This window comes from Microtus pennsylvanicus, chromosome 11, assembly GCF_037038515.1.
Source record: "Microtus pennsylvanicus isolate mMicPen1 chromosome 11, mMicPen1.hap1, whole genome shotgun sequence".
In the NCBI taxonomy this organism is placed as follows: domain Eukaryota; kingdom Metazoa; phylum Chordata; class Mammalia; order Rodentia; family Cricetidae; genus Microtus; species Microtus pennsylvanicus.
In genome coordinates, this window is record NC_134589.1 from 42,933,691 (window position 1) to 42,944,941 (window position 11,251).

General features: G+C 48.4%; 1 protein-coding gene across 1 annotated transcript; it reads right to left on the bottom strand.

Moving 5' to 3' along the window:
• Positions 1–25: 25 nt before the first annotated feature.
• Positions 26–11,212, bottom strand: Poldip2 (DNA polymerase delta interacting protein 2). The gene is made up of 11 exons (XM_075991467.1): positions 10,971–11,212; positions 9,444–9,525; positions 7,456–7,553; positions 6,373–6,469; positions 6,137–6,212; positions 5,830–5,937; positions 5,078–5,214; positions 4,080–4,106; positions 3,791–3,916; positions 1,531–1,610; positions 26–994 (listed from the first exon to the last, which is right to left on the bottom strand). Exons 1-11 carry the CDS (start codon positions 11,129–11,131, stop codon positions 880–882), a joined length of 1,107 nt encoding a protein of 368 aa, XP_075847582.1. The 5' UTR covers positions 11,132–11,212; the 3' UTR covers positions 26–879.
• Positions 11,213–11,251: the final 39 nt, after the last annotated feature.

An 11,251-nucleotide genomic window follows, 5' to 3' on the forward strand; every position in this document is an offset into this window, starting at 1 on the left:
GGAGAGTAAGAACAACACTCACAAGGACTGGAACTGAGATTTAATGCAAGAATGAAAGGACCTCTAACAGTGACTACAGGGGTGAAGGAATCCTGAGAACTGCTGCAAAGTGCAGCCCAGTTCTGCCTCCCGTTGATCTGACAGAAGCTTGGAAAGCAGCTTGGCTTGGTCACTGTCCATAACTTAAGCTGCTTCTTGGCTGAATTCCTGCACTTGTGGTCTGGATGCCTGACAGACTTTTGCTCAATGCTCAGAAGCCCACAGCTCCAAGAAACCTGACTGGTTTTGCCTCACCCTTCTCCAGGTCTTGTGAAGCCAGAGGTGCTGGTGGCTAATCAGTGTTTACAGTCAGGCTACTCGAACCCTAAATGCTGGCCTCCTGGCCTCTTCTGTACTGGGCAGAGGGTAAAGAAGAGACTGAGAACTTAGTCCAGCACAGCCCACTGTCAGCCAGTGCCCCCAGGAGATGCCCAGCCTCTGAGGAATTCACACTAGCAGAGGCTCCCTAGAAGAGACTTGAAAGCAACCAAAAGTTCCCAGAGGGCCAGCAAGGGAGCCTGAGACCCTGGGGATAAAATGGCCAGCATGGCCAAGTGAGCACTGGTTTATTGACCACACCTCACATTCCAGACAACCTGTGACAACTGAACATAGTTCCCTGACGGTTTTGCTGGAACATGGTGTAGGCAGGGCCTGGGCAGGGGCCAACCTTGGAGGAGTCTTATGTGGGTCTTCCAAGAAAAGTTATAATTCCCTCCAAAAACAATCCCAAAAGAGGCCCACTTGGCCCTAATAGGGAGAGATTTAGAGTTCTGCAGCAATTATGGGTTAAGAGCTGTTCTGAGGGCCCAACCTGAGCACTCAAGGACCTCAGCTGGCCTACCAGTGAAGGCCTGAGGGTGGTGTCTTCTCGTCTTTATTGCTTTCCAAGGAGAAGGGTGGGATCCGGACATCAAAGTGGGAGCCATCAGGTCTCTCAAAACGAAATGTGCCCCTAAGGATTAGAGAAGCTGCTTTAGAGGGAGAAAGGGCTGAAATGAAAGCCCTCTTGATCCGTGTACACCCATGTCCTCTGATCCAGAGCCACAGCTGAATAAGAAAGATTGGGGTTGTCATCTGCCTAGCTCATGACAGGACAACCAAAGATCCAAGAGTCCCATGTGGCCACACACAAAAGCCCAGCTATTCAGATTCTGTCACTTGCATATGTACTATATGAGCAGCCCGCTTGTACTTGAGATTAAGGGGGGGAACCCAACTACAGTACAGTCCTAAGTCTTGGAGCCATTTCCTTAACCTAAAAATTGTAAGGAACTTATAGCCATAAAACCCAGACAGCAGTGAGTAACACCCATTTGTGCCCACCTCAGGACCTCACTCTGAACTGACCACAAGCTCGGCTTGCTCAGGGTTCTCCCAAGTGCTGTGATTACAGGTATACAACTACCACACCCAGCTCCAGCTCTCACGTCTCTTAACTGGCAGCTGTCTGTGAAGCTGAGCAACATATACTCTAGAGAATACACTCACCACATGTGCCCACTGGAAGCTTGCAGGGAGACATGGCTGCTATACTGGAATGCAGGCTGCTCCTTGGATAACACTGGTTCCTATAAGAATTCAGGTGAAATTGGTCAGACCAAGCCCCAGAAACACATTCCCTCCACTCTGGGGTTGCCAAATACTGACTGGATGCCTCCTTCCACCCAAGCAACCACAACAGCAGACACTCATACAATGACCATCTTTCAGTACTTCCTCCTACATTAAGGGCAGTGGCCTGAGCCTCTTATTCTATCTCTAGGAAAAACAAACTGGGGACACTGAGGGAAGGATGCTAAGCAGACTCTCTCTAACTACATCTCTCCCTGCATTCACTCACATGAACAACTGCCAGACACAACAGCAGGCCTGTGCCTGCAGATTTTATTCTCTTGGTGACTATTAAGTACTATGTGTGATCCCTATGTTAGCAGCAAGAAACAGATTTGGGTTTGGGTTACATATTTGCCCAAGCTAGGCATGATGGCACACACTTTTGATCCCAGCACTAGAAAGGCAGAGGAAGGCAGAGTGTGAGGCCAGCCTGGTCTACAAGGTGAGTTCCAGTACAGCCAGGACTATTACAAAGAGAAACTCTGGGCCGGGCGATGGGGGTGCACACCTTTAATCCCAGCACTCGGGAGGCAGAGGCAGACGGATCTCTGTGAGTTCTAGACCTACAGAGCTAGTTCCAGGACAGGCTCCAAAGCCACAGAGAAACCCTGTCTCGAAAAACCAAAAAAAAAAAAAAAAAAAGAGAGAGAAATTCTGTCTCCAAAATTTGAAAAGAAAGAAGGGGGGGGGGAGGGAAAGAAAAAAAATGCCCCAAAGTTATATAGTATATGAGTATATGGCTGGAATTTGAAGGCAAGCCCTACTTAGAATTTTTTTTTTTTTGATTTTTAAAGACATACCATACAGCCCAACTTGGCCTCAAACCCACAATAATACCGCCTCAAATCCCAGGTACTGGATTATAAGTGTGCGCCACATACCCAGTCCAAACCCTACTGATTTCTCACCCCACTTTCCCAAGTGTCTTCTAAGTGGTGCTGGATGACACTAGTACCTTTTGTGACTTAATCTCTCAAGAGACAGGGTAGGATAGGCAGGAAACATAAAATCAAATCTCTCTTTTTTTTTTTTTTTTGGTTTTTCGAGACAGGGTTTCTCTGTGGCTTTGGAGCCTGTCCTGGAACTAGCTCTTGTAGACCAGGCTGGTCTCGAACTCACAGAGATCCACCTGCCTCTGCCTCCCGAGTGCTGGGATTAAAGGCGTGCGCCACCACCGCCCGGCAAAATCAAATCTCTTTAAGAAACACTAGATAGATGAATACAAAAAGAGACACAACACAGGTGGTACATGTCCCCAAATCAGAGTGATTTTGTTAGGGGAGGGGGGATTAATATTGTGTGTGTGTGTGTGTGTGTGTGTGCAACTTGCCTTATGTGTGGAAGTCAGAAGGTAACTTGAAGGAGTCAGTGCACACCTTCCACTTTGTGAGTTCCAGGGATCAAACTCAGATCAGCAGGCTTGGCAGCAAGCACTGAGCCATCTTATCAGACCTTTTTTTTTTTTTTTCCCCAACAGGGTCTCATATAATCCAGGCTGACCTCAAACTTTCTATGTAGCCCAAATATAGCCTTAAATCCTGATCCTTCTGACTCTATTTCCCACAAATTCAGGGCTTTAAAAGACATGCCACCTGGGTATGATGTAGCTAGAGTGTTGGCCTAACATGCACAAAGCCCTCAGTTTACCTCAGGCATTGGAGTATGGTGGGAAGACTAATAAGACATGCTGCTCAAGAGTAAGTCCATGAGCTTTGGGGCCAGAAAGAGAGCCCAGCAGTTAAAGAACTCTTGTGAAAGACCAGGTTTCCAGAGGTATGTGTTTCAAGACAGGGATTCATGTATCCCAGGTAGTCAACGATGACCTTAAACTCCCCAAGTGCTAAGATTATAGGCACATAAAGCCATGCTCAGTTAATGCAGTACTGGTAGTGCCAGGCAGGCACTCTAACTGAGCTACATCCCATGTCCCTTATTAATTAGCTTCTAAGTCTCACTCTTCGTCTGTGAAACAGGTTACAGACAAGCTACCCCACAGGGCTGTTGTAAGACTTTTAACCACAGAGAACCCAGGGTGTCACTCTGTCCATAATCAGAGAGGAAGAAAACATACCCGAAGTTTCCAGGGCTGCTAACAGGACTAGCAGCTAGGCCATAGTGGCCCAATGATGCTCACCCTGCCCACGACCCCTCGTCCTCGAACTGTCTCCAAGGTGCCCGAGAGACTGAATATCCGCCAGTGCCGCTCCCGAAGCTGTACCACATCACTGTCCAAGTTCTCCAAGCGTATACAGTAGCGCCACTGTGAGGCAAATGGTAACCCTTAGCCCATCCAGATTCCACAGAGAGTAAAAAGCAACAAAAGCTGACGCCTACTTTTACATCCACCCTGGCCAAGAGGCAAACACTGTGCCTCCACACCTCCCCCAGGCCCTTCCTGAGCTCTTGCCAAGGGAGACACTCACCCAATAGACGTGGGAATTCTGGGCTTCCTGGAGGGGAAAAGGGTTGAGGATGAGACTAAGTCTGTCCAATCAACACATCTCAAATGAAGTATCCCTGGAAGGCGGCAAAGACTGATCAAGCTGAGAATGTCTGGGAGCCAATGGCGAATGTGATAGAACTATGGTCAACAGCCTCCCGCATCCTTCCTGCTCTGCCCCCTCTCCAATCCTGTCAAAACCAACAGATTGGATGCCAAAAGAAATCCATTACAGGGCTCTGTTCTCACCAGCCTCCCTGACAACCCTGACCCCATCATTGCCACCTGAGCTCCTGTCATCCTCCTTCCAGCCCTCTTATGGCCATTCTTTGACGGATGCTGACATTCCTATGCCTGAGTCCTAATAGACAGAAGTTTTCTGTATACTTGTATCTGCAGGCCTAGCTTGGAATGAGGCAAGACATGGATCAATAAATATTTGGCTACTAAACACAAAATGTGATAATCAGCCCACACTGGTTTAGGCAAGTATATGTATAGATATTTTTCACAAGAAAGAGTCCCTCGGGGCTGGAGAGATGGCTCAGAGGTTAAGAGCATTGCCTGCTGTTCCAAAGGTCCTGAGTTCAATTCCCAGCAACCACATGGTGGCTCACAACCATCTGTAATGGGGTCTGGTGCCCTCTTCTGGCCTGCAGACATACATACAGACAGAATATTGTATACATAATAAATAAATAAAAAAAAAAAAAAAAAGAAAGAGTCCCTCTACCAGAAGGGAGAATGAGGAGCTGACTTGGAGGACTACTTCCTGGTCTATGGGTTTTCTGCTCTAAGTCATGGTGTTGGCCATTATCAAGAAGTTACTCAACCACACGGCACACATGAGCACTTGACAGCAGAACCACGAGCAGGGTTTGGGGTCAGATACACTCCCACCCCCACCCCAACAGGCACATCAGGGAATCACACAGAGGCTGGGGCCTAGCCTGGCAGGAAGAAGCCCAGGCTAGCACATACCCTCATGCCCATATAGAAAGGGATGACGGTGACGCGGATGTTCTCGGTTGTTTCCCGGTGCACATCAGAGAGCTCTAGCCAGGGGTGATTCTTCTCTTGCCAGGCCCGTAGTGTTTCTCGAGCCACAAAAGGGGGTGCTAGAAGAGACAACAGGTTAGTGCAGACCAGAGTCCTAGGCACAGCACTCGCTCTCCGACTGTCTCCCAGAAACCCCTTCCCAGTTACGCCCAAAGGAACGAGACAACACATACAGCAAAAGCAAGACTGGAAGAAGGACCGGGTGGTGTTGGTGCACACCTTTAATCCCAACACTTGGGTCTGGCTGGTTAGCTCAGTTGGTTAGTGCATGGTGCTAATAATCCCAGCACTTGGGAGGCAGAGGCAGGCAGATCTCTGTAAATTCGAGGCCAACCTGGACTACAAGAGCTAGTTCCAGGACAGGCTTCAAAGCGACAGAGAAACCCTACCTCAAAAAAAAAAAAAAAAAAGACAGGAAGAAGGTGCAGAGCTGCTACTGAGATTATGTCCTGAGGGGCGTGATGCCATGGGCCCTGGTTTTCACACCTCTAGTTGCTATTACCTAGCAATTGTGAACTGCTTCTCATCACCAGCCTGTTTCTACTGGTGTAAGGAAACAGTAGCCACCAAGCACAGAGGAGAGGAGAGGAGAAATTGAGAAGGGATATGGGACTAGATCTAGCTGCCAGTTATTTCTGATACTCTGCTTCCTGACTTCCTTCCTAAGCAATTACCTTTTGTCTGGTCATAGAGAAGAAATCTTTCAAAGAGCTCATGTTGGATGGGAACCTGATCCGTGGAGGTATAGGGGAGGATGTCTTCATGGCTGACATAGTCCAAGCCTGGCACAGAAAGGCAGAGTTGGTAAGACTCAGAGTGGAGGAATGAGACAGAGAGGAAATACTTCTGGCCTTGCCCAAGCTGGCACCACAGCTCTCGGTACCATGATCCCTCCCTGCAGATGACAGGACATCAGATCCTGCTCCCTGGGACACACCAGACCCCCGCTCCTCAGGCACCATTTGCATGATAACTCCTCACCTGGGATGGCATAGAGGGCCCGGCTGTCATCGTGGTTAGCCAAGAAGGTCACAGCTTCTGTCTGAGATCTCTGAGACTAAAGCAGAAGGTGATGCAAAGGTTTCTTGGCCACTACCCAGCTTTGTGGCCTTGAGGCCCAGAGCTGATCTGAGCTCTGTCTGAGCCCTCTTTGTCCCTAATTGAGTGAAAATGTCTCCCATGGAGAGGACCCCAGGCCCAGGCACTTGCTGACTTACTATGTGTGGGCAGTCGCGGGCGTCAATCAGCACCTGATAGTAAGTGTGCGTCTTGCCTTTTACCTCCTTAGAGCCATGGCCAGCAGGGTTCTCTGCTCTGTGGGGTAGAAGAAGCCCATATCACCACAGAGAAGTGGTGTACCTGGCTCAGCTAACCACCTCCTCTCCTAAATGGACTGGTTCATGACCGGAAAGGGCCTTGGCACAGGTCAGGTTAGCACCTGTTCAACACCACCTCCAGCTAGCCTCTCCCCAGTGAGAGCAAACAATGGACCCCACTGGGCCATGCAGTTACCATTCTCCGAGCACAAGAGGGTCATTACAAAAGAATCCAATTGCTACCTGAGTCCCCAAGGGCACAAGGACCCTGTGCTTCTCCCACCCCAGGGTGCTCTAGCACCATTCAGTGGCACTTCCTTCTTTTTTTAATGTATCCTACACCCTCTTTTGGCCTCCAGGAGTACTGCATACATGTGGTGCACAGACATGCACATAGGCAGAACACTCATATACATTATATAAAAATAAAATCTTGCTGAGCAGTGGTGGCACACACCTTTAAAGTACTTGGAAGGCAGAAGCAGGCTGATCTCTGTGAATTCAAGGCCAGCCTGTTCTACACAGAAAGTTCCAGGACAGCCAGAGCTACACAGAGCAACCCTGTCTCAAAAACCAAAAAATAAACAAATAAGTAATAAAAAAAGAGCAGTAGGAGCCCATTTTGGGAGGCCGAAAGAGACCCTACATAATTAGTATTAGGCACTTTTTTATCCATGGTTATGAGTGCCAGAAAAATACTCTGGAGTTATTTATTTTGTTTGCTTTTTGAAACAGGGTCTCTCCAGGATAGCCAGGCATACACAGAAAAACCCTGTTTTAAAAAACAAAAACAACAATCCCAACCAGGCATGGTAGTGCACACTTTTAATTCCAGCTCTCAGGAGGCAGAGGCAGGTGGATCTCTGTGAGTTCGAGACCAGCCTGGTCTACAGAGGTCGTTCCAGGACAGGCTCCAAAACCACAGAGAAACCCTGTCTCAAAAAAAAAAAAAAAAAAAAAAAAAGACATGACAGGGAAACTTACTTTTCTGGAGCTGCAGAAGCCACATCCCGGTCATACAGTCTGGCCTGCCAGGGAAACAGGACAACCCCTCGGTAGCCAAAAACGCTATGAAGGAACAGCTGGAAGGAAAAAGAGAGCTCACTGAGCCTGTAGTCCAGCAAATCCATCCAGGTGGGACCTGACCATGAAGTAGTATGGGTGCAGGCAACTGTAGCACAATCTTGCCAGCTTTCCCCGCAAACTCTGCACTTAACCTAAATTGCAATATGCTCATGCCTCATCACTGGGTGACCCCACTCACCTTTGGCCTTTAGGGAACTTTCCTTGACCCTCCTCTTAGTCCAGTATATAGTCACTGGCTCTATTTCTTTGTCTTTTTTAAAGATTTATTTTACTTTTAATTGTGTGTATGTATCAGTATGTGGGTACATGCATGTGAGTGCAGGGACCCAAAGAAGTCAGACATTGAATCCCCTGGAGCAGGAACTGTAGGCAGGTCCTCTGGAAAAACAGTAAGCACTCTTACCCACTAGACTAACTCTCCAGCCCCTACTGACTGGATCTCTATCATTGTCCTGGAGCTGTGAACTCCAGGACAGAAAGAACACTAAAGCTTAACACCTGGTCAGTTTTAGGCATACAGATAAATAAATAGCTTCCAGTACTTACAATGGCCTTTTGCTTCAGAGGGTTTTGAATTTTTGTATGCCAGTCTGGCCTCAATCTTGCTAGGTAGCTAAGAATGACCTCAAAGTCCTCATCCTCCCACCTCCGCATCCCAAGTGTTAGGCTCACAGGAGTAGGCCACCACATTCAGTCTGTGCTGTAGGAGAAGAAACCAAGGCTTCAAGCCAGCCAGGCACTCTAAACTAAACAACATCCCTAGCCTGATTTGTATTTTATTTTTAATATTTTTTTATTTATGCATTGGTGTTTTGCCTCATGTATATCTGTATGAGAGTGTCAGATACCCTGGAATTGGTATTATAGACAGTTGTAAGCTGCCATGTGGATGCCGGGAATTGAACCCAGGTCCTCTGGAAAAACAGCCGGTGCTTTTAACTGCTGGGCCATCTCTCCAGGCCCCTGATTATATTTTTAACAAGGATCTTTTTAAATAAGAGTTGTTATTATTACTTTGGGAAGGTGTAAATGTACAAGTGCCATGGTGTGTGGAGGCAAAGGATGACTTTGTGGAATCAGTTCTCTCCGCCATTTTTACTTCCAGGCTTCCTCAGCAAGTGCCTTTACCACTGCGCCATATTACTGGACTCTTGCTGACATCAAAATTGAAGCGTTCTTTCTGCCCTGCTTCTGGAGCAATGGGATGAGATGCTACTGTGTACCTATCTCCAGACACCTCCTCTTTAAAAAGCTTGTGATTCTAATGCACACAAGGTGTGCACATGCACCAACACCCGGACACACTACATAAACAAACGTGAAAGATCTTTGGGTCAGTTAGATGGTTCACTGGGTAAAGACAATTGCCACCAAACCTAATGACCTGAGTCTGATCAGAGCCCCAAATGGTGGGAGGAAAGAACCACTCTCCACAAGCTGTCCTTGGATCTCCAGGCATGGGCAAGTGCTCGCTCTCTCTCACGCACATTAAGTCAACGTAAACTTTTTTTTAAATTTGTGATTCTGAGCTGAGCATGCTTTCATACATCTATAACCTCAGAATTCTGTAAATTAAGGAAATAAGATTACAAATTCAAGGTCAGCCAGGATTATAGAATGAATTCAAGGCTAAACGAAACTATATAGAAGACCCTGCCTCAAAACAAAACCAAGACTTATGAACTTGGTCTACCACCAAACATGAAGACAGATAGAAGCTTGAGGGTTCAGCTCAGCGATACAGCATCTGTCTCTAGCATTATGGGGAAGGGGATTTGGAATGAAAAGAAAAAAATAGCACTGAGATTCAGTACTGTGGCCAAATATAGCTCAATTTCGAAACAGAATAGTCCATGAAAACGAGAGCTGACCCAGCACATACCTACCTGCCCAGTCTCATATTTTCCGTTCTGTTTTGGCACCTCAAACACACCAACTGTCTCCAACACCTTGCCCTCTGCACGGTTTCTGGTTGGTAAGGAAAAGAATAAGCAAATGAAATGCTAAGAAAGTAACAGTCCTTCCCCATCAGGAGAAACAAAACAAATAAAAAACCCTTGCATACTGAGGAGCCAGCGTGCCGGCATTCGGAGGGGCCAGGGCAATGATAGCAGAGAAGGCCAAGAATGCTGCCTTTTCTCCTCTAAGACTCAGCCATCGGCGTCTCCCAGTGTCAGATCTAACTACTCCAAATTGACTTTCTCCTGCCTAAACTTAGCATGCCCAAGGTCATGCCTGCACACCCTGTTTAAATGTACATCTTCACCCACCCCACCCCGCCTCCCACAGCATTTTAACTGTCCTTCCAGTTCTGCACTTCAGTCACTGGTGTCCTCGCCTTGAGTCCATGAGAGACTATTTGTTCCGAGAGCAATGCCTGGTGCGTAAGAAGTGCTCACAAAGCGGTTGTTCCGAGGCAAGCCGTTCTCTTTCTGCTCTTACCCACTCCTCCTTGCAGTGCACTCAATAAACCTGTCATTCGCTACTCTGAAAAATTGTTCTGAATGAATATGGTTCCCCACGTCTGTAATCTCAGGGCTCTTGAGGCTGAGGCTGGAGGATCACAAGTTCTGGGGCAATCTGGGTACACAGCATGACTGTCCCAATTCTATACATCCATCTACCCTCTAAACTGTAACCGTCTTTCCGCTGACCTCAGGACTTAACATCTCTAGATTGCCCAAGGTACAACATACAGCACACTTACTACTGCAGTCTCTCGACATAGTGCCCCTCCCCCCCAGAATTATTTAAGTCTTAAATATAGCAAATACCTCCCTCAGCTACTATCGGGTTAGTTCCATCTTTTTAAATAGGACTAATTTTTCTGTGGGCCCATCAAAGCACTGTGATTTTATTTTGGAAATGTTGACTTCATACCCAACTCGATCTGTCCTGCCTGGTCCCTAAAAGGCTTTGTTTACACCTTTCCCAAGCCTCGAATCCTCTTTCCCAAGTCACGTGGGCAAAATCAAGTTTCCCCAAGGTCACACGGAAACCTAGGTACCCACAAAGGTAGACACTTAAATCTACTTGTTTCCCACGTAATAGCATCTTTTTGAGAGAAGCCATGAGCCAATAAGGACTGGGGATCAAAGTCAAATCCCTGTAGTTGTATTAAAAGGCAGCCCACTAAAGGTGCTGCAGACCCCAGCAAGGGAGGCAGGATTCGCTGAAGAAGCGTTACTCGTTCTCCCTCAGAGTGCCCTGCACGCCAGGGCCCTCGGCCATGCTCCCTTCTCTGCTCCTGGCACATGTCCCAAGCAGCGCATGTCGGCTCCCTGCTCGGAATCCTTTCTCTGTTGACACTCGGCTGCCCACAGACAGTCGGGCCTTCTGGTCTCCTTAGTGGCTAGGAAAATGCTCCCCAAATTCTGGGCCCGGCTCCCTGGTCCCCTGGCTCCGTCCCTCACCGGGACGACAGATGCCTTCGCGTCGTCGCTGAGGCCACCGGCGGAAGGGCCCCTGATCCACCGACCGCACACAGCGGCCTCGACCCTCGGGCCGTGGCTAGCGATCGAGACCACCAGCGGCTGCCCACGGCCAGAGCCCGTCGGGCCACACAGCCTGCCATGTCCCGCCCGAGCGCCCGCTCGGCTGCTGACACAGGGCCCGACCCGCGGCGGGGCGGCGTCCCGCCCCCGCCCCACACTGCCCCGCGCCGAAGCCCCGCCCCTTGGCCCTCGGGCCCGCC

Coding starts and splice junctions, on each gene's coding strand:
- Poldip2 (XM_075991467.1), bottom strand. CDS start 11,131: ATGGCAGGCTGTGTGGCCCGACGGGCTCTGGCCGTGGGCAGCCGCTGG. Junction 6,213..6,372: donor CCCGCGACTGCCCACACATA/GTAAGTCAGCAA, acceptor CTTCTGCTTTAG/TCTCAGAGATCTCAGACAGA. Junction 1,611..3,790: donor GACGAGGGGTCGTGGGCAGG/GTGAGCATCATT, acceptor GAATTCTTATAG/GAACCAGTGTTATCCAAGGA.